This window comes from Cloeon dipterum, chromosome 1 (assembly GCF_949628265.1).
Source record: "Cloeon dipterum chromosome 1, ieCloDipt1.1, whole genome shotgun sequence".
Taxonomy (NCBI): Eukaryota; Metazoa; Arthropoda; class Insecta; order Ephemeroptera; family Baetidae; genus Cloeon; species Cloeon dipterum.
Window position 1 is genome coordinate 5,815,951 of NC_088786.1, and position 22,309 is coordinate 5,838,259.

At 38.3% G+C, this 22,309-nt stretch overlaps 6 protein-coding genes and 1 non-coding gene across 8 annotated transcripts; 5 read left to right on the forward strand and 2 right to left on the reverse strand.

Annotated features, from left to right (window-relative positions):
* The first annotated feature begins 928 nt into the window (after window positions 1-928).
* On the forward strand, window positions 929-3,751 carry LOC135934780 (C-type lectin 37Da-like). Its single transcript, XM_065476763.1, has 4 exons — window positions 929-932; window positions 3,264-3,313; window positions 3,370-3,614; window positions 3,673-3,751. Exons 1-4 carry the CDS (start codon window positions 929-931, stop codon window positions 3,749-3,751), a joined length of 378 nt encoding a protein of 125 aa, XP_065332835.1.
* An 889-nt stretch (window positions 3,752-4,640) lies between these two features.
* LOC135937673 (snaclec 1-like) lies at window positions 4,641-5,601 on the forward strand. The gene is made up of 4 exons (XM_065480884.1): window positions 4,641-4,749; window positions 4,808-4,857; window positions 5,034-5,278; window positions 5,332-5,601. The coding sequence occupies exons 1-4, from the start codon at window positions 4,671-4,673 to the stop codon at window positions 5,414-5,416; spliced, it is 459 nt and encodes a 152-aa protein (XP_065336956.1). The 5' UTR covers window positions 4,641-4,670; the 3' UTR covers window positions 5,417-5,601.
* An 870-nt stretch (window positions 5,602-6,471) lies between these two features.
* LOC135937594 (snaclec 1-like) lies at window positions 6,472-7,974 on the forward strand. The gene is made up of 4 exons (XM_065480778.1): window positions 6,472-6,593; window positions 6,644-6,693; window positions 7,512-7,753; window positions 7,813-7,974. Exons 1-4 carry the CDS (start codon window positions 6,518-6,520, stop codon window positions 7,910-7,912), a joined length of 468 nt encoding a protein of 155 aa, XP_065336850.1. The 5' UTR covers window positions 6,472-6,517; the 3' UTR covers window positions 7,913-7,974.
* Window positions 7,975-8,877: 903 nt separating this feature from the next.
* On the forward strand, window positions 8,878-8,949 carry TRNAP-UGG (transfer RNA proline (anticodon UGG)). Its single transcript has one exon. It is a non-coding gene; the product is annotated as a tRNA-Pro (tRNA).
* A 1,080-nt stretch (window positions 8,950-10,029) lies between these two features.
* Kap-alpha3 (karyopherin alpha3) lies at window positions 10,030-16,279 on the forward strand. The gene is made up of 7 exons (XM_065490965.1): window positions 10,030-10,164; window positions 10,499-10,598; window positions 10,962-11,227; window positions 12,825-13,337; window positions 13,915-14,163; window positions 14,493-14,753; window positions 15,796-16,279. The coding sequence occupies exons 1-7, from the start codon at window positions 10,099-10,101 to the stop codon at window positions 15,889-15,891; spliced, it is 1,551 nt and encodes a 516-aa protein (XP_065347037.1). The 5' UTR covers window positions 10,030-10,098; the 3' UTR covers window positions 15,892-16,279.
* On the reverse strand, window positions 16,076-17,374 carry LOC135944180 (zinc finger matrin-type protein 5-like). The gene is made up of 3 exons (XM_065490974.1): window positions 17,175-17,374; window positions 16,913-17,047; window positions 16,076-16,856 (listed from the first exon to the last, which is right to left on the reverse strand). The coding sequence occupies exons 1-3, from the start codon at window positions 17,299-17,301 to the stop codon at window positions 16,639-16,641; spliced, it is 480 nt and encodes a 159-aa protein (XP_065347046.1). The 5' UTR covers window positions 17,302-17,374; the 3' UTR covers window positions 16,076-16,638.
* Window positions 17,375-17,814: 440 nt separating this feature from the next.
* Window positions 17,815-20,173, reverse strand: LOC135948141 (uncharacterized). Of its 2 annotated transcripts, none has more exons than XM_065497251.1 (3): window positions 19,760-20,173; window positions 19,390-19,592; window positions 17,815-19,103 (listed from the first exon to the last, which is right to left on the reverse strand). In XM_065497251.1, the coding sequence occupies exons 1-3, from the start codon at window positions 20,166-20,168 to the stop codon at window positions 18,954-18,956; spliced, it is 762 nt and encodes a 253-aa protein (XP_065353323.1). In that variant the 5' UTR covers window positions 20,169-20,173; the 3' UTR covers window positions 17,815-18,953. The 2 variants fall into 2 exon arrangements, with proteins under 2 accessions (XP_065353323.1, XP_065353324.1); XM_065497252.1 differs by having other exon boundaries at window positions 19,390-19,589; window positions 19,760-20,172.
* Window positions 20,174-22,309: the final 2,136 nt, after the last annotated feature.

Consider the following 22,309-nt stretch of genomic DNA (forward strand, 5'->3'; position numbering starts at 1 on the left):
ACGCTCGGCTGATATATTGGAAATAATCACTTTATCACAAAAACTAGAAGTGCGCATGGGCGCACAGGTGAACTTCAGGGTAAAGGTTAACACCATTAGGTGGAGGCACTACATTAGCATTTCTCTTCGGCTGGCTTAGAAAAATCGTATAGAGCACTACAGACACTTGCCATCACGGTCCAGTGTGATATAGGAGGAGAGCTTTGCCGCAAGTTTCGCCCAAAATACGCGCTTCTTGCACTTCATTCCATTTCTCCTGAACAGATGAGGTGTCTTGACGATCTCAACGAACGCATAAAATCGGTAAAATTATAATTATATTACATCTTTGCATGAATAGTTAAGTTAGAGCCGTACATTCTCTCATATCGTTTATGAATTTAAGACACATATAAAAGTTTCCTTGCGATTAGATCTAAAATGACAAGATAATTCAATTTCAATATGTATGCCCAAGTGTTCAAAAATGCCAAAAGTTGGCGCCATCGTATACTGCGATTTAAATTTTTATTTGTTTTGAGGTGTTATTAAAAAGATCATTTAGAGTGCACAGATGCAAGATTTAATAGTCCTAAAAATTAAAGCAAAACCGAAGTATGCAGTTAACGCCATTTGTTGGTGGCTTCAAAAAATAATCACTGAGCGACAAGAGTGGAAATATATTTGTTTACTAAGTATAAATGGTAAATATGGTAATGTTTAAAGATGTAATATTTAATTATATTAATCGAAACTCACAATTAAAACTACTTTGATTGTTTCAGCTGCAATGCAAAGTTCAAGCAGATGTGGAGACACTTAAATATTTACCAAGTGTATCAAGAACACCGGGTTTTCACTCCATCGATTTAAGATTTTTAAAAGAAGTAGATGATTCAGCAAAAATTACACCTGATTACGTGATTTTAAAGAAATACACATTGACTAAATGGGTACGAGTGGCAAAAAAATTGTTGAAGGAAGTGAAGAAACATTACAGAAAAAAGGGTGCACGGAAAGAGGACCACAAGAAAATTAGCACGAAGAAATTTAAGAACAATAGAGAACAGAGTCAGCTAATTGACCTGAACTTTGAGATTTATGATATGCAGCAACGAAGAATCCAATGTCTTTCTTAGGGTGTCAATTCCCGATATTTCGCAAAAATACTCGATTTAGCCCGTTTGATTGGCCCCGTTTGACATTTTTTTTGTTGATGAACTTTTTGGAAGTCATAATTGTTAACTGCTTATTTTTGGCACGAGATCATTTGTACACCAGGGCATTCCAGAGTACCCTGTTGGTGCCAAAGGGTTGAATTGCTTATATTTTTACTTGGCGGTTCCAACGGTGCGCAGATTTTTGCTCAACTCAAAGATGCTCCAAAATAATAAGATGCCCTTTTTGAGATATTAAAAATTTGGAAACAAAATTATTAAAATTTTGTAAGTCTATAATTAATTATTCTACAAAGTCGAGCAAAGTGATGATTAAAAGAAATATTAATAATAGTAAAAAAATTACATCTATGGTATAGAATAGAGCTAAAAAAATAAATAATGAACATAATATATATAAAGCTGAATTTGTATTGGAATCTAATTACAATTAATACCCAGAAAATTGAAACGTTATTTGTTATAAATTAAGAAAACACTCAACTCAATCTTTTATTTATAAAATAACTTGACATTTTTCTCTTTCAAAATTTGGTAAGGATAAATAGAAAAATATAAAAGCAATTTTTGAAAAGAGTGAAACCCTCTTTTGCAGGCGTGCAAAGCGAAAACGGGATACTTTTTTATATTAGCACACGCCTAGTTGAGATAGGGAAACTGTGCCGCCGAACAGACCTTTAGTGCCGGTTGTATATCTCAGTGTCCTCCAAAGTTTTCTAAAGTCATTTTTTTAAAGTTAATTTCATCTTATAAATATATTTTTTAAATTTAGAATTGATTAACATTATGTTATGCAATTTTAATTTAAACCACTTCATTATTCTTAGAATGAAATTTCAATTTGTATTATTCAAAAATTAAAACCGAAAAAGCAAATTTAAAGGGGTCCTCAGATAAAAGGTGAAGCTTGTGATAAAATTAAAATCAAATTAAAATTAGAAATAAAATTTTGGAAAAAGCTGCATTTCGTCCTGGTGCCGGTAAAATTGCGCACAGCCCAACAATCAAACTGATTTTCCTTGATCCAAGAAAAGAGCAACATTAATTTCAACAGTTAAAATTTGAGTGTTTGTCAGTTTTACGATTTGTAGAGAGATTAATAATGTATTATTCAAATAGAAAAATGAAACGTTTGGTTCTAAATGAAACAAATTATACCTCAGATTTTTAAAAGCTGTAAGAAATTTGAGAGATGCCATATTCATATAGGGCACAATTAAATTAGCAACCAACACAAATCTTGCACAAAGAAAAAACTACACCCTGATAAAGTGCGTGGCGTAGCTTGGACATGAAAGAAATTTAAACTAAAATACCGAATTAGCGCTTTCTTCCACGATAAAAAGAGCTTTGATGGCCGTTCTATGACCCAGATTGACACAAGGACGGCACTTGTGATGATACAGATTTAAATGTCAAGCGTGATAAAAAAAATACTAATAGCTTTTTGATTGCTTTTTTATCAGTATTTCGCTGAGAAATTTGTTCCTCTGTAGGAGAGAGATAAAAGCAAAAAGGATTTCCCCATTAAAGGATTCAAAAATCTATTTACACTAATTATTACAAAAATCTTTAAATGAGGATTTAAAATGAGGAATTAAAATAAAATATATAATATATTATACTTTCAATAAATTTCCAACAATGCCGTTTGCTAAATTTAAGTGGTTTTATTACATTAAAAATGTATGTTAATCAAATTTTAATAAAAGTAACAACATACTATAAAGTGTTTAAATTTTTTAAATAAATACATTTAATAGCTTAAGGCTGATTAAATCTTATCTAAGAGCAACATTAGACTATTTTCTACTATAGTCGGCTTTTATTTCTAATCTTTGAAGTATTTTTGAGTCTAGCGGCCCATGGGTAATTAAAACTCTTCAAATTTAATGATAACATTTTGGGGGAAATAGCATATATAAAAGCACTAGCAAAAAGCTGAACACATTAAAAGGATTAAAAGACCATGGCTACCCACCTGTCAACAAGCTTCTTCGTTATAAATATCCTTCTGGCAGTCTCTGCGAGCGCCAGAAATACATCAGGCAAATATATATTCCTTGACTAATTCTAAAAATTCTTAGCAATTTTTGTTTTCTATAGAACTCAGCAGCCCTAGTGGAATAAACTACACAGTAATTTACAACGAGAAGGTACGTCAAAAATAAAATAAAATAAAATAAAGGAATGAAAAATATCGTATTTGCAGTTGAATTGGTTCGACGCCCTCACATTCTGCGAGGCTCGTGGCTTGGTTCTTGCCCACCGAATTAATACCGAGCAAGAGTTCGATTACATCGATGGATTGCTGAATGGGGCAGGAATCAGATCTGATTATACCTGGGTCGGCGGCACTGAAATCGGCCTCGAAAACAGCTACTACTGGATCGAATCAGGGGACAGAGTTGAGCTCAATAAATGGGATCCCAACCAACTGCCTGACACCGCTAACAGGTGAGCTTTTTTGAAATATCTTTTTCATAGATACACTAATTATTGAAATATCTTCAAGGTGTCTATCGATAAGAAATGGACTTTGGTTCCGCGGTTTGTGCAAATCTGAATACAACTTCTTGTGCATGGAACTGTAAATGCATCGACCTCCAAGGGTAATTTTAAAAATGGTGACGGCAATGTAAAAAATAATCTGTTCAAATTGCGATTTCTATATTTTTATTGGATTTTACCTAAAAATTGTTTTCGCGGAGAAATATTTAAATAAATGGAAACTATTTACTGTTAAAAATGCTTTTTTAAATTTTATAACCTCCTAAGATTTAAAAATATGCAATAAGAGGCTTTTTAGAGTGGTTCTCACTGCAAATAGAAAACAATTGAAAGCGAGGAGGATGGGTACAATTTGAATTTGAATTTTTTAAATAAATTATGAACATCGTGGAAAAAATGTAACGGGGAATTTACAATAATGACTGTAGTTCATCAAATTATATTTTCCAAAACTCCTCTCAATTTCTTATGGTTTTTGAAATGGAATAAAAAGATTTGTGTCAGTGCCCTATCTAAATCTCCCATATTTTTTGCAATGGAAATTTCAGAAAATTAAAATGGAAGCTTTCCAAACCTTTCATTGCATATATATATTTTCACACAGCCCTAAGAGTCGTCCTTTTCTTCTTTTATATTGACTCTTTTACCTTTTTATGCAAAACTGAAATTTTGTAAATAAAAAATTATTAAATTACTATGTTTCTCGTATATTATTTTAGAAAATAACCGTAAGTCTGATTATTACATTCGCGACTAAAATAAATAAAAAGTGTCAATCATTGCTCTAATCTATTCTATTTGTAATCTCTAGAATAATACGACGTTGACGCTCACGCATATTTGACATCAATATCGCAATCGCAACAACCTAAATGTGTTTCATAGCAATACTTACAATGCCGGAGCGTGATCCAAACACTTGAAAATTGCACGATAACGTCAGAAAAAGCGTATAAAAGAACTTGGAAAATAAACAGCAAGCATATCAAATTGAAAGTAGAGATGGCCGGTCACCTGTCAACAATAAGCCTCTTGGCCATTGTTCTGCTCGCGGCATCTGCGAACGCCGGGGGCATTACGGGTAAATTTATTATTTATTTTCAACGAATAATATTTTTGTATGTAATTTTGAATCTCAGGATTTCTCAGCCCTGCAAATCGCACGTACACCGTTGTTTCTAATGAACTGGTAAATAATAGTGCAATTTAATTATACTACATATTTTTTAACTTGTTTACCTGACAAAAAGTTTTATTTTTCATAATTTTCAACAAATAAAATTAACTTGTCTGAATTTGAGTAATAATATGTGTCTTTAATTTTATTTCACTTCGATTTCATGTTTAATTTAACTATGTTTTCAGCTAAATTGGATCGGTGCTAACACATTCTGTGAGCTTCGCGGCTTGGTGCTTGCTCACAACATTACTGATGACGCCGAATTTACTTACGTGAACGGCTTATTGAACGGGGCAAGTTTAACAAGCGCGGTGGTCTGGGTCGGCGGCACAGAGATTGTCGCTGAAGGCAACTACTACTGGACTAAATCAGGGGAGAGGATTGAACTCAACAAATGGGATCCTGGCCAACTGGCCGACGTTAACAATAGGTACAGTAAAAAATTTCGATTTCTTCTGAGATATATTTATTAAAAAATTATAGGTGCCTGGCGTTGAGAAAAGGATATTGGTATCGTGGTGGTTGCAAAACTGAAGCGTCCTTTGTTTGCATGTCGCCCCCAGCCTGAAGAACTAATTAAGTTAAAACCACTCAAACCACTTAAATAGGAGAACGATCACTTTCAACCAGATTTGATGGTCAATCTGCGCAAAATGTAACTTTGTGATCCTCTAGGAAGATATTTAATTTATTTGATGTTATTATTTATTAATTTATTTGAACAGTTAATAAATGCGATTAGTTTTATATAAATATGAGTTTTATTTTAATGACGAAACGCAACAGAAAAATGAATTTTTGAAGCGTGACATGAGATAGTTTTTGCTGTCCGGCAGCAAATATCATTTCGAATTTTTGCTTTTGATATATAAGTCAGGAAAAGCCGGAGATGTGTCAGGAAATATTTAGAATTCCCTATAAAGGCCGGATTCTCTATCAGTCTATTGACCACAGAGCAATATGCCGCGCGAAAACGCCAATGGTCCACCCAGACAACGTGAAAATAAGGAGCTTTTTATGTGAGGCGAATCAAATTGTGTCCTTCTAACCTCAATGTATACGCAACTACCAAATTGTTTAATTTTTCGTCTTTTCAGGGACACTATCGTGGTCTTTATTTTTATTGGAGTAGCTTACGCGTTTTTCTTTATTGTGTTTCCCAAGATGTTCATGAATGATGTTCTCGATTGATAGCACATCTCATATCTCATGTCCGTACCATATCCATGTAAGTGAATATTTTGTTTAATTATTCCGAATTGGTCGATCGATTGTGGCATTTTCCTGTTTTGCAGGGCCTCCCAGGACATAGCACAAATAGCCTCGGCCCAAACCGATAATTGAATTTTTGAACTGCCGCGCCGAACATTTTTTTACTATGTTACTAATTTTAAATTTTTAAATCTTTCACTGTCAGCTCTGAACTGTGTTGTCCGTGACCGGGAAAATCGTCAGAACTACTTTATTTTCCCATAAAAATGTTAGAGGGAATTTAAAATAAATATTTTAAGAATTTAAATGAAGAATGAGAGATAATAATCAAATGTTTTACTGACGACACCAGTGGAAGTGAATTGTTTTTGCAGCAAACACTTGAAATCTAATGATAGCGGGAAAATTATACGTATATAAAGCGATTGCACAAATAGCAGGAAATATCAGAGTAAAGATGGCCACTCACCCGTCAACAAGCTTGTTCGTTGTTGTTCTATTGGCGGTCGTTGCGAACGCTGAGAAAATTTCCGGTAATTATTGATAAATCTATTCAATTTCCCATTCATAATTTTATTTATAGAATTGGCTAGCCCTGGTGGCCTCACATACAGCATTATCAGCAATGAAAAGGTACTTCAAAAGTAATTTTTCTTTTTTTTTAAATCGATATTAAAGCCACAAATTTGCTTCGTTCAATATTTTTGAAGATAGAAAGTCAAACTACTAAATAAGCTGCGTCATTACAATTTTGGAATCGGTTCCAGTCTCCAAATAGCTAACAGTACGTGATTTTACACGCCACATCATAACAGTACGCTGCTGAAGTTTATTATGGGATTTGAAAGATCCATTGAGACCAAGTTTTTATATTACAATCGATTTCTGAGAGGGTCGAAATATTAGGTGGGGTAAATTATTATTTCGAACGAAATATATTTTGGATATTTCGTAACATGCGAGCAGAGGCGCAAAGCAAAACGCACGTTGCTTTGGCGCGCGCCACGCATGAATCATTTGGTCGCTATTGCGCAAGCGTCACCCCACACCCCACTGACGTCACAGCCATGCTCCGTTCTTGGCATTGGCAGCTGCGAGAGCTGTGACGTCAGAGGGGAGACTCTTGCGCAGTAGCGACCAAATGATTCATGCATTGCGCGCGCCAAAGCAGCGCGCGTTTTGCTTTGCGCCTCTGCCCGCATGTCATATAACATTTTTATATCGGAAAGTGTTATTTCTACCCTCAGGAATCGATTGGAACATACGAAAATGGGGTGTAAGGGAATCTTAAGGGACAGAACTTAACTAATTTAACCCAAAAATCGTCGTTAATGTCCGCCGTGGCCACTTCCAAAACATTTGCTTCTCAAGCTCTCAAAATTAATGTTTTGTTAAAGGCCCTGTATTATATTTATTAGATCTAAATAAATGATTTATTTTGCTCTCCTCAGCTATCATGGTTCGATGCCACCTCGTTCTGTCAGGCCCGCGGCTGGGAAATCGCTAGCCTTACCGTTGTAGAAGAATTTGATTACGTGGACGCACAGCTCATCGGAAGAGGAATCAGGAATGAAATGGTCTGGGTTGGCGGCACTGAAATTGGGTTTGAAGACAACTATTACTGGGTCACCACCGGTGCATCTGTAGATCTCAACAAGTGGGACCCCACGGAAGTTGTCAACGTAGCTCACAAGTTAGTTTTAATTCTTTTTTGAGTGATTTACTGCATCTAATTATCGTTTTTTTTTAAAGATGCTTGGTGATGAATAAAGGATTTTGGCGACACAATGATTGCTCAGCCAAGGGCTACTTTGTCTGTTTGCAACCCGCAGAAGTACCACCAACACCATAAGAAGGAACACGTAACAATAAGGTGCGATCTGCAGTCAGACGATCTTAATTTTGCTATGAAATGATGCAAATTTATTGTTTGAACCTGAATAATTCAGGTTCCGCTGTTCTCGCCAAAAAATACTTGAAAATATAACAAAGGAGTTTTTATTTCCAAACCTATAAATTAGACTGATTACTTTTTTATTACATCTTATAATATGCTTAAAATTGTTTCCTCGATATGCTATTTGCATTTGTGTGTGCTCTTCTTGACTATTGGAATAAGGATGGATGCTGTGAAATGGTCAGCAAACTGACTGATTTTTGTCTACACAACCTCAGCATTGAAATTTAAACATCAGAGTGCATTTTAGAGAGTCACGTGTGTGACGACACAAATCAAAATCAGCGAAGAACCAGAACCAACAAACGAAATTTTTGTATCATAAACAAAATAGGAAGGTACACATATTATATTGATCCGTGTCGTGAAGCATAGTTTTAGCAGAGTTGGAAAAGATTTTCCAGGCGAACGTCAATTAATTGGCATAATTATGTGAAATCAATCAAACTACGTATTCTTCTTGTCAGCTTCGATTAGCTTTGATCAACTATCTGCTTTAAATTACAATTTATTATCGTTCATACTTCATACTTACTTAAGCGAAGCGCTTGAAACGTGAGCGGGAGAGAACAAGAACACCTCTCTCTCTCTCTCTCTCTCTCTCACTCTCTACGCGCGTTTAAAAGTAACGAAGGTCACGTGATGAAGGCGGGAGCCAATAGGATTTGATGAAAACTCAGTGAGTAGTCCTTCACTACAACTACTCAAGACTGAGAGAAGAGAAATTCTGTTTTCCGTTAATCTTGAATGAAAGAAATGCAGAATTAAAGATGGGAAATCATTTGAATTAATGTAATAAATCGTTTGAATAGTCTATCTAGCGCATTAAATACTATTACATTACCTATGTTTTGTCAACTGGCCTGTTGGTCTAGGGGTATGATTCCTGCTTTGGGTGCAGGAGGTCCCGGGTTCAAATCCCGGACAGGCCCGGTTTTTTGCAGTGTTTGGCGGCATTGTCGAATGATTCCACATCACTTTACATGCCATCTAAATAATGACATCAGACATCATGGTTGGATGATAAAAAGAATTCTCAAAATTATTGAGCGTTTTATTTTCCTCCTGGACAGAAAATAATTTTGTTACTAGCCTCAATGAGGATAAATTAACTTACAATTAGTATGAATATACATATTATGTGTATTGTTAAAGAGGAATGCTACTGGAAAAGCCTGGCAAATGCTTGTTGCCAATGCATTAACTTATCCCTTAGGATTCAGTTAAAGCCTAAATTGACCTAAGGAGCGCTGTAATTTTTTGAGAAAATTGGCTTGAAAGTTACCGTGCTTTTCAAATGGCAATGGCTGTCTCCTTACTTGAAATCCGATTTAATTTCAAAACCAAGAGTTTCCCCAATAAGTGGCATACACCGTTGAACAGATCTCGACGAGAGGAATCGGAATATGCCAAGAAAATATGTTCAAGCACTGTAAATTTTGGAGAAAATTGGCAAAATTTGAATTTTTATTGTAGGAAGGTCATTTTTTATTATTGCAAATTGTTGAACAGATTGTTTATCGGTCAAATGTTTAAGGCATCCAACAATTTAAATAATTTTCAATTGTTGCCCACTATCATTCCACTTTATTTGTTTTGCTATAGCAGAGTATTTTATTTCGTTCACAAAAAATATGCTTAAAATTGTATAGGATTTATCTTCAATACACCTGGGTCATCTGGGCAGCGTATATGAGTAATGTATAAATGACATGAATAACTTAATTGACTTCTTAATATTTTATTAAGGAAAATCGTTACAAGAAACGGCGCGAAAATGAGGAAAGCCGAAAGCAATCGTTGACAGCCTAATAAAACAAGTCTAGCCAACAAAATATAAATTGGTGACAGCTGTAATTAATTATACTTTTCTTTTAATACACAAACCAAACCCGAAGAACCGATTTTATGAACGAAAAAATCCCTGAGAAGAATTGGTATTCATTCCTTGATTTAAATTTCAAAACGAAACAAGGTCAGTGTGAGAATTTTTCATCAGCCGGCAGCACTGGAGCAGCTGCGAAGGGAAATCCGGTTGGCAGCCGTGGAGTGCACAAGTTTTGCGACTCGCGGCAGGAAAAATGGCGTCGGACCCAAATGCCAGGCACCGAATGCAAACCTTCAAAAACAAAGGCAAAGATCAAGATGTAAGTGCAATCGGGCAGTGCGTCAGGGTGGTTCGAGGTGCGAGGCGTCAGAGGCGTGTGGTTTTGGGCGGCGTCGTGCTGCGGGAGGCGCGTCACCGCCCGCCGAATTCTCGGCCAGGGAACACGCTTACGCCGCCCATGGGCTTCTCGTGGGTCCGCGGCGGGCTGCACCGCTACGGCGACGCTCTCCGGGCCTCGAATACCACCCTAGACTCAGGGTAGCCGGCCCGTTGTTGCCGGGGGTGTCGGGATTCGTGTCCGGCCGGTTCTCGAAAGTTCCGATCTGCGTCCGACAATTTTGGCGCATTTTCTAACGGCCCAATGCATCTTTCAGGAAATGCGACGCAGGAGAAACGAGGTGACGGTGGAGCTGAGGAAGAACAAAAGGGAAGAAACCCTGCAGAAGCGGCGAAATGTGCCGCAGCTGGAATCTGGTATGTATGTCGCAAGATGGGCCAGCCGCATTCCTCCGCCTCTTCACACGCTAATGGTAGCCCCGGGCGGGCAAAAACAATGGCTCGATAATTCCCTATTTTTCATTTGACAGACAAATGGTCATCAAACTGGCTGTTGCACCTAATGATGCAGATTATCTTAGATTTAACCGAAATTATTTATTTGATCTGGAAAAAAAGGTGGAATTACAGCTTAGAACACCACCCACCTGCAATTATCTCAATGTTTACCCTATGGGTTGCATCATTTATTTGCATAATTAATAACTTAATAATTGACCCATCAAATATTCAGATGTTACCGGAAATCAGTCCAAAACCGTGATATGATAAAAATTTTAGATGAGGAGGAACCAAATGCAAATGGTCTGGCCAACCTGGAGAGCCTTGTGCAGCAGGCAGCCAGTCCGGACCCGAATGTGCAGCTGCCGGCCGTTCAGTCGGCGCGCAAGTTGCTCTCCTCGGACCGAAATCCACCCATTGATGCACTTATCCAGTCGGGCATCCTGCCGATTCTCGTGCAGTGCCTCCAGACCTCGGATAATCCTTCCCTGCAGTTCGAGGCAGCTTGGGCCCTCACCAACATCGCCTCGGGCACTTCCGCACAGGTATTTTTTACCTCTAATTTTAACTTCATGCCAGAATGAATTTCCCTTCTGCGAAAATGCTGGTTTGCTTGTGACTCATCAGCTGGCTGTAGTGTTTTTTTGGAACACATCATTCCTTGAAGAGAATTAATTTAATCACCTTTGAATTTCCTATCAAAATTCAGACCATTCTTGAGGAAGATTTTTTTATTTCCTAGCAAACTGATTTTTTTACAAAATACTTGTTTTGAAAAAATTTATTACCGGTTTTCGGTTTAAAATAAGACAATAAGTGTTTATCAACCCCGTTGTAGACGTCAGACAATTTCGTCATTTAAAATTTGATCGTGTTGTTGCGACTGATGAAGGTCTTTTAACTTCTTGCAAAACTCGTGACGTCACAAGTACTGCCGTCATAATTCGTTCTTCAACCGTGTAACTGTCAATGAACCGTGCAGAAGCAAATTATTTCTCCGCCTGAACGGATTTCCTGGTATCTCTTTATTCGTCATTTGATTTCGAAAATTCGCAAATTGATGCTAATTAAAGCCGTGCTTTTGGAAACTCTATTTTTACACCAAACTAAAGAATCTCGTCATGATTTGAACTGACAAAGAAACTCTAGATTTATTTAGAGACAAATTTAAGATTGGACTGATTTAACGAGTTGTTCAGCTCCAAGTCCAAAAGGTTAAAAATCTTTTTGACATGGGAAATATTTCAAAATCAAATTTTGAGGTTAGTTTTCAATCAATCGTGATGATATTTTTAACGTAGACCCTCCTTGACAAAATAAATCTATCGATGGGTCGTTTTTGACTTCCTGGTAAAGTCCCGAATTTTTAGACTTTTGCCAGAAAATTAACCAGTTGAGATAATGTTATACAAATTTTCTGAGCTGACATCATGTAGCTCCACATTTGTCAGTAAGATTAACCATTTTAAACTTAATTTACCATAAAACTTTTTTTAAATCGATTTTCAAATATTTTGTGGTCAATTTATCCTTAAAAATCTCCTAAAAATTTGGTTTTTGGTGCCCAGCGGGGCTCTGTGGGCTAGAGGCTGACGATTCAGGCACCAGTCAATGCCCCTCAGTTGGGCACGTCCCCCCCCCCCCCCATGTGCGGTTTTCCAGTATAGGACCGTTTTTTGAAATACTGCGATTTTTGAAGGTCCGATTTTTGAAAGAACTCAAATAGTTCAAAAATGTTCAAAACATTCTTTCTCCCGAACACAATTTTTTTTTAGATAATATGACGTTTGTCCACCTTGGATAGGTATCAAATGAAGAATATTAAGTGGAATTTTAAATAAAAGTGAAACGTTATTGACGAGTATTTCTTTTAAAGTGGAATTTAGCGTTTTATTTTACCAATTTTGGCTTCCGGTTGCGATTTCTCGCGATTGGGGAAAAGATCAACACAGCCAAATTTAAATCGACGCATAATTTACTGGGGATCATTTTGAGACCAATTACGTGCCGGTCGGATCAAAATCCTCCAAATAGAATAATATATGACTGAATGTATTTTATTGTATTTGACTAGAGCAAGAATAAACAAGAATATAACTGCAGTTACATAAAATAATTTGTTGCGAATGTTTGCATTTGCAGACGCACGCGGTGGTGAGTGCGGGCGCCGTCCCGCTGTTCCTGCAGCTGCTGTGCTCGTCGCACCCGAACGTGTGCGAGCAGGCGGTGTGGGCGCTGGGCAACATCATCGGCGACGGGCCGCGGCTGCGCGACTTTGTGATCAACCAGGGCGTGGTGGCGCCGCTCCTCAACTTCATCAAGCCGGAGATCCCGCTGTCGTTCCTGCGTAACGTCACCTGGGTGCTCGTTAATTTGTGCCGCAACAAGGATCCGCCGCCCCCGGTCAACACCATCCGCGAGATGCTACCAGCGCTCGGCATGCTGATCCACCACACGGACACCTCGGTGCTCGTGGACACCGTGTGGGCCCTCAGCTACCTCACCGACGGCGGCAACGAGCAGATCCAGATGGTCATTGACTCGGGCGTCGTGCCTAAGCTCATTCCGCTGCTCTCGCACAAGGAGGTCAAGGTGCAGACGGCCGCTCTCCGCGCCGTCGGCAACATCGTCACCGGCACCGACGAACAGACTCAGGTCAGTTTCCTCGAACTACTTTGCCAAATTTATAATCAGATGAGGAAAGTATTATAGATTTAACAAACCGCCTAGGTTAAAGACCCACTAAAAAGCCACATTTTTTGGTCCAATCGATTCCTGGTGGTCGAATTAGGTGGGATAATTAATTTTCCAAATCGAAAAATTTGACATGTAAGCAGAGGCGCTAAGCAAAACGCACGTTGCTTTAGCTCGCGCAACGCATGAACCTCTTGGTCGCTACTGCGCATGCGTCACCCCTCTGACGTCACAGCCATGCTTCATGCTTGGCATTGGCAGCTGAGAGAGCTGTGACGTCTAATGAGTGACGCTTGCGCAGTAGCGACAATAAGGTTCATTCGTTTCGCGCGCCATAGCAACGTGCGTTTTCCTTTTTTACTCTGCTTGAACGCCACAAAACAATTTTTGACCAGAACAATTATTTACCCCACCTATTTCGACCTTCAGGAGTCGATTAGAATTCAAAAAATGTTGTTTCAGCAGGTCTTTAAAAACCTTATTAATTTATCTTCATTCTCTAGGTCTATTTTTAAATCTTTATTTGTGAACGTTTCAGGTGGTGCTGAACTGCGGAGCGTTGGGACACTTCCCCGCACTGCTGTCGCACCAGAAGGAAAAGATATGCAAGGAGGCAGTTTGGTTCCTCAGCAACATAACGGCCGGCAACCAACGGCAGGTGCAGGCGGTGATAGACGCGCAGCTCGTGCCGCTCATCATCTCCAACCTGAGCCGCGGCGAGTTCCAGACGCAGAAGGAGGCTGCTTGGGCTATATCCAACCTCACCATCTCAGGCACCAAAGATCAGGTACTAAACAATGTATTACAAATTTTCTAATATATTTTTGATCTAGTCGAGGAAAAAAATCAATGATTTTGTGGAATTTTTGAAAGAAGAACAAATTTGATTTTGATAAGTTTGAATGAACCTATTTCCAAATATTTTTTTATAATGTATTCGAAAATTAACTAAATTGTTTTAAATATTATAAAAGATAAAAATTTCCTTTCCAATCTTATAAAAATAGCTAATGAATAAAAATTTAGGATTTAGATATGTGAAAATATTTTAAATATACAAAAATATATTAAATTTATCCTGCTAATTTTTCCCTTTTTTTAATTTCCGTTGATCAGGTGGCAGTGCTGGTGAAGGAAGGCGTGATTCCGCCGCTGTGCGCACTGCTCAACTGCAAAGACTCGCAGGTGATCCAGGTGGTGCTAGACGGCATCCACAACATGCTCAAGATGGCCACCGAGCCAGGCGCAGTCGACGCCTTGGCCAGCATGATTGAGGAGTGCGGCGGGCTGGACAAGATCGAGGCCCTGCAGAACCATGAGAATCCCGAGATCTACAAACTCACCTACGAGATCATCGAGCAATACTTCAATGATGATGTCAGTACCAATTTTTGTTTTAAACTTGATAGAATTGCAAATTGCACTGTCTTTAGAAAGTTATTTCTCATTTTGTCGTGGTCCAATTTACTAGAAAAGGTGTGCTTTGGACTTCTCTCCTGAATCCAAATCGATTTGACGTTCTAATGAAGATTGTCGTCAAGGTTTAAGGTCATTTCAGATCAATTTCAAATGTTTTTATATGTATTTTTGGAGCAATAAGAATATTTAGCAAGTTGCTTGCATCCCTTGGGCACTCTGGTCCTCCTGATGTGCGTTTCGAGGCGGCGAAATTGACCAATAGACTCAAATATAGTTGTCGGCGCCAGTAAAACCGATAAAAAAATGGTCGGTGCCAGGAAAGGGTGAAAAATCGTCGCCGAGTATCGCCAAATGTGCTCAAAATTAGTTACAAAAAATAATCATTATAAACCGGCCTCGTAGAAGACCTCGGGTCGGGGTATGGGGTATCCTGATAAAGGTCGTGTCAGGGTATCCCAAGTAAAAAATGTCTAAATAAAGGCCTGTCCGATGAGGTTCGTGGCAAAATTCGTAACTTTGCCTATGTTTTACATAGGAAGATAGGTGTGAATCCCTTATCCTACCAATACAGGATTACATTCGAAATTGCTTAACTTTCGATCACAGATATATATATATATATATATATATATATATATATATATATACGAGTCGCTGAATTACATAGGGAAGGGAATGATCAAGGGGGGGGGGCGGATTTTTAAAATATTTTGTTCTGAGGAATCCTCGGTACCCCGCCTCTGCCCTGCAAAGGGCGTGTCTTCTTAACTCGATAGATGGCCGTTGAGTAGAGAAAAAATCTAGCAAGCCCCTCCAAAGAAGTCTTGTGAACTTTTTTTGAAAATTTCAGAATGGATTTACTTATTGTATTTACTTAAAAAAAATACAATTTTTCATGTGCCAGTCACTATTTATGGAAGATATAAATTAATGATTGCGTTTTAGCCATGGAAATGCTTTAAAATTATTAAATATCCAATTTATATGTTTTGTTTTTCAGACGGAAGAAGACGCAAATTTGGCCCCGCAGACGGGCGACGCCGGCTTCCACTTTGAGGCCAACTCAAGCGTGCCGAACGAGGGCTTCAAGTTTTGATGCAGCCTCCCTTGGCTGGCGTGAGAGGCGAGAAAGGAAGCAAGCAAGCAAGAAAGAATTAAAAATTCCACACTACGAGAGTCCCTGACCGACCGAGAAGAGTTTTCTGCATCATGTGAATACGTGCGACGAGGCAAGCGAGAGTGGGAGAGTCTGCGAATTCCGAGTAAATGCTTCTCTGCTTAGTTTGATATAATTATTCTTACGATTCTCTTGGCCCGCTGGATTTGATTCAACTCTTCTTATGTTATTTTAATCTTCAAACAACCCAAGAAACAAACACGGATTAAAAATAATTATCGGCTTTGTATCGCGTTAAGTGTGCGACTCTTTGAAGAAAAAAGAAATCAAGACAAGCCTTCACAAATAAAATTATTTATTAAACTGACGCATCGGTGGGTGATTTGAACTCGAACCAACTATCTCAGCCTTTTTGTTTCTCTGCAGCTTTTGTATTTATTTGCAACTCCTCTGGCGGACCGTCTGGATGTGTGACTGGCGTTTCTTTTTTACTCGTAGGCTTTCGAACTCAAATGTACTCCTTAGCTGATCTGATACTGGAAAAGCTGCAACTCGAATTTTATATCGCTTATGATTATTATATTTTGTTGCTGTACGCATGGATGATGATTTTGAATGCAGGCTTTTCAGTTAGAATAAAATACACTCTAGATTTTGGAATTATATTTTTTCGTATTTTTTAAAATTTCATTATTTTGAAGAACACAGTCGGATGCCCAAGATTTATTATGACCCCCACGATTGTGGCTGGTAGTTAGCGAAGTCTTTAATTAAAACAGGCTGCAGGGAAGGGGGCAAATTAGGAATGCAGCTTATGGACGTCGGAGGAGCAAACACCACGCTGGAAACGTCATTTTCGGGCTTGGACACCTGTTTGGTTGACCGCTTCTGCAGCCAAGACGCCAAAGACGGCTCCTCATTCTTTCTTCTCTTCTCCTCAAACACTGCCAAAATTACAAATTAAATTATTCTGTAGAATATTGAAATTAAAATTACAAACCTTGGATTTGCATGGCGTGCAGCTGAGCTGGACTGTAGTGGCTAAATCGACACAACACGCCAAACTGGCACTCTCCCGACATAAATCTTGTGCAAGATTTCTTCTGGCTTTCTTCCCGCAAAATCACCTCAGGATCTGAATAAAAACAGGGATTTTAAATTAAAAGATTCAGAGCCATTTCAATCGCAGGTTGTTTATTAATAAGCGTGAGAACGCAAGGAGAGGTAATTTTTAACCATTTTTCCGTAGCATTTTCACTCACCTTTGAACTGCGCGTAGTGTTCCTGTCGCGCTCTTTCGTGGTACAGGGAGCTCTGGTGTTTTTTAATGGACGCCGCATTGTTCCGGAACGATTTGTCACAAAATTCGCAGTGATAACGTTTTCCCATGGTCAGAATTCATATAAGATTTAAAAGAAATTCTTCGAGAAAATAATAATTCCAGCAGGCCTCTATGTTTTTGTTTACTATAAAATCTGATGTAGTTTTATGAGGAAATTCAATAGGTGGCAGCAACAAGAGTATTTATAAGCGGTAAAATATAAATCACTCTACAGATGTCGCCACTGTGAACTTCTGGCGCGACTGGCACTCTTTTGACTTTTTTGCCGTCTTGTGCTTCTGATAGCCAAATTCGGTAAGTTTTTTGGCGGCTTCCTATTGTTACTAAATACCACATAATAGCCGAGATTGTTACATTAACATTTAAAATAACGGTTAATTTGGCATGTTTACCGATATGTTCGGTTTGTAATAGCATAGCATGACTAATCACGGAAATCTCACTTATAGCATTAATTATTGAGATCTGACCGAGTCTATGGTCAGTTAAGTAGTGATCTTATGATGTTATTCTTGTTTTTCTTATTTTCAGGTGAGTCAAAATGATAGAAAGTGTTTTTATACCATTGTAAAACATTTATTATATAAAAGTATATAATGATATATATACGAAAATGATCGGCAGTTATTTGCCGCTCTATAATCAATGATGATATATATTTACAATCGTAGCACGTCTCGTCGTCAAGCAGAAATTACAAGAATTCCGATGCATTACCGTCTCAACTGTAATTTACAAAATTCAACAATCTCTTAACCAACATTTGACACAAATCACAAATCTTTCGAAGAGCATATATATCCTTATCTACGACAATGTGTTTTCATCTCGTCTCAATTCCAATTATTACAAGGGGCGCAATTTACAAAAATGCAAGAGTCCAAAAACGCTGACAATAAGGCACGTTCGTCCAAAAAGTTTCTCCAAACAACAGTATAGTTTTTTTATGTCTTCGTTAAAAATTGAGACGCACAAAAACACGCATTTGATTTACAGCATTTGCTTACAAATAATGAGATCAGAAGCGATGCTCCGAGGGAGGAGATCAAAAAACATAATTCAAAAATGAAAAAGGAACATCAACACCAGAATTTACCATAGAGGCGAGAACGTTCGGAAAAGAGATCAATTTTAGAAACCCTTTTTCTCATAATTGGGATATGTGTAAAAAAATACTAAAAATTGCTACTTTTAGGGACTGGGGGTGCGAAAGCTGGCAAAAATGAGCAAAATATTAACAAAAATAAACACGAGATCAAGGATTTGGCAAAGGTAAGTGCGTAATGCTGGTGGTGCGGTGTACAATCTTAATACAATCCACTGGGGGGAGCGATAAATGTATAAACACCTCGACTGTCTATATATTCAAAAAAATGGCCAATAAAGTCTCTTGAATTACAGAACAAATAAATTACACACGGAAAAAAACCCTAAAACGTAAGCTACAAGTTAAGAGGAAATTTGGCGCAAACCAACCAAACGGGGGCGTTTGTTTTTTTCTTCGTGTATGAACAGAATGAGATTGTTTTATGAAAGCTGATTTAATAATAGGACAGCTCGGCGGCGAGCCGAGGATAAGTTCTAAGCCTAGGCTAATCCGAAAATCTTACCAGCTAACTTTTTACAAAAACCCTTTTCAGCGGGCCCGATCACAATGATGAGAAAAAAACAGCAGCTTTGCGGCGACAGCACTCGTCGGTCAAAAGTCTCTCAGATTGAGGCGCAACAGCAGACGCATGCCCATGTAGATGGTGGCCGCCGTGTAGCCCAGCTTCTTCGGCAACACAGACGAAAACAAGGTCTTTACGACATTACGACCGTTCACGATGGAAGGAGCAGAATCGGACGTCTGTGGACACGAAAAGGGCGGAAGGGGTTAAAAATTGCTGCAAAAGGTGAAAGGGGCTGTTTTGATATTTTTTATGAGTTTTAAGACAGTGATTTCCACTTTTTCTGTAATTATTTGTAATTTCGTAAATATTTAGTTTCTAGAGAGTAATGCGGAAATTGCATCAAGTTTTTCGTCGGGTTACTAACATTTTTACTAGGAAAAATAGTTGCACAATATTATATTTCCCCTCAAATTCAGGGCCCTGATTTTTGGGGTGAATGAACTATTGCCGAAAATGTCGTACCTTCTGATCGTTTGCGAGGCGCCTCAGTTTGCTGCCTACTTGTCGCCAGGTCGGCGATTGCGATGGGCGCGTCGAGGCCGCGGTTGCTGCGAAAGGCTCAGCATTTGGCGGAGAAGCCGCAGCATGAGGCGCGTGCGGTGAATCTGCGTGACAGCTGACGCGAGATGCGAGTGCAACAGGAGCATGGTAGAAGTCGCCAGCTACTTTTCGAGAACAGAAAAGAGAAGCAGGGGTTTAATAAATTGTTTTTGTGAATTTTTTAAATTTTAAGTAAAACCGAGAGAGGGGAGTGATTTTCAGGGCGATTGCTGACTCTGGCGTAACAACCACGCCAGCACCAGGAAACAAAGAAAAAGAAGAAAATTCCTACCTACTTGGTCAAAGTATTCTTCTTGTTGGACAGCTCGAAGGGCGTCGACCACCAACATCGGACTGATGGGAATCAGGGTCGGCTGCTGGCCTTCGGCGGCTTCGTCGAGGATCAACCAGTCGCCGAGTTCAGGTTCTAGCCACTGTTGTTGATCCAGGGTACTGCTCTGATGGTCAAGTTGCTCCAATTGGTGCAAAGTGTCGAGCAGTTTAGCGAGCTGCCTTGATAAGCGGGCATTCAGCCTGGCCCGCGGATCATGGAAGGTCGGCAGATTCAGTGGAACAGCCATGCTGCTATGATTCCGGAATTTTCGAAAAAATGTTGAAAAAAGCACAAAGTGTCGAAGCGACGGGAGGTTGCGGCTGGCACGTGCTTGCTGAGCGAGATTTGCTTGCAGACTGAGCGGCATCGGCAGGTCCTCGTATTTATAACGTGTGGTGGAGGGGGGAGCGAAGGCGGAGCTTACAGCTCGCGATATGTTTACATAAACGCGTTATTGCACTTTGCAGCGCGCGTATAGAGGATGACTTTTTTCGGAATCATTGGGCCTGATTTTGGTCAGAGTGATTAACCGCGATTACGAAATATTAGCTTTGTGCTAATTGTAGACTTTAAGTCAGTGCCAAAATTGGATTTTTAATTTTATTTCGGGTTTATCAAATATTTTATCTTGTCGATCCGGAAGTTAAACAAAAAATAAATAATAATTAATCGGTGTTTAAACCGATAAATCGTAAACACGTGGCTCGCTTCTGTAAAAAAATGGGAAATAGTAAGCAAAACACGTATGAAACGACCAGGCATGTTGCGTCATGATTGAAATAAATTGAATATTAAATTGAAATTAGCATTTATTTCTATTTTAAATTTCTATCACGTCCGAAAATTACTAAACCTGAATATTTCTTGTATCAAATTAATAAGCACACATCAAAAATTAAATAAACTATAAACTGAAAATCTGGTTGTCAGGCAAGAGAAATTTATCATTCCTTCTGAATTTCAACAAAACATTTTTTTTCTAATTTCCAATATTTACACTTGCCAAGCATGAACACGCCAGATAATATTTTTCCAAAAACGAGTTGAATTTAATTTCTACCTCGAAAAGTTCTACAAATAAATATGATATGGTTGGGAATTCAAATCCAAGACGGTTGACTGTTTTTTGTACGTCGAATGACATGTGGTAGACACAAAATATGCAATCTAAAGACTTTTAAGTTTCATTTGAAACCATCTGCTTAAACTGTCAAAAATGGTGCAAATCTCTTCTGAAGTTATAAAAACACAAGATTGTTCAGAAAAGTTTTGATTTTCTAAAAAAATCACGATATTATATGAGTCAATAAATTCACTGAGGAGAAATTTGCCCTAAAATCTCCATTTTGATGCTTGCTATCCCCGTAGAAATTATTCTCTCGGTATTTTAATTTTTATATACAATTTTTTTTAAATATAGAACCGTCTAATATGTTCGACTCTAATGATAAAGAATATACGAATTAGAAACAGGAAAATTTATTATTTTGAGTTTTCCTCTCTCGTCTTGTTTACCATTTCTCGTGAAAATTAAACGATTCTCAGAATCTTCAACAATTTGCTTGATTAACAAAAAGAGTTAATGATGATTCTGATGGGGCTGTTGTTTCAAGCAAAGTACCCTTTAAATTTTATATTAAAAACATCAGGTGTCGATTCAATTTCCTGTTGTACATAATTAGGTCACTTTTCCAAGCAAATAATATATATTGAAAGATAAGTCCAACTTTAACTGACGATCGAGATAATTTCTTGAGCCTAAAGTGCAATACTCATCATAAAAATAGGACAATCATTAAGGGCTCGTTGGTGAATCATTTAAGAACAAATGCACAAAAGGGGATGTAAAGTGTGCGTGCATCTCGCACGAAATTGCGTTAAATTGGATTAATTATTCAGCAGCACTCATATGCCTGATAACATCTCGGCGCCGAATCGACGGTTATTTTGCACGTGCAATGCTCCCCTTTTGGTACTTTTCATAAACCGTCAGGGTCATCAGCCACGCAGAACCTCTGATTGTGAGACTTGAACTGTTCTGCTCAAATTTATTCTATATAAAGAGACTATGGATTACAGAAATTTTTTCTTCCCTTTCTAAGCAAATAATGAAAATACGATTGTTTTAATTGTCTATTTAACTTATTATTTTGAAAATGATTCAATAATTGAAAAATTCCAGAAAGCCGCTAAACGTGCAATTTTGGGGGATTTGAACGCCAGGTTTTCGCCCCCTTGTGACTCTTTTCACGGGTTGAAAGTCTCCTCTTTTTTTAATTCGCACGTGTATGAGGTGCGTGATTAATCGAGATTAGTCACTGTTGTTATCTCTAGTCGCACTGCACAGACAGCTTGGCACCGAGGAGAGAGATAGATATTTGTTCAAATCAAGCGCAGTTTCTTTCAACTGAAGGCCAAATTCTCTTTTCTTGGGTGCGTCTCCTTATCAGCTAAATATTTTTAGGTCCGATTATATACATAATTTCACCGGCTGGCGACACGCATACT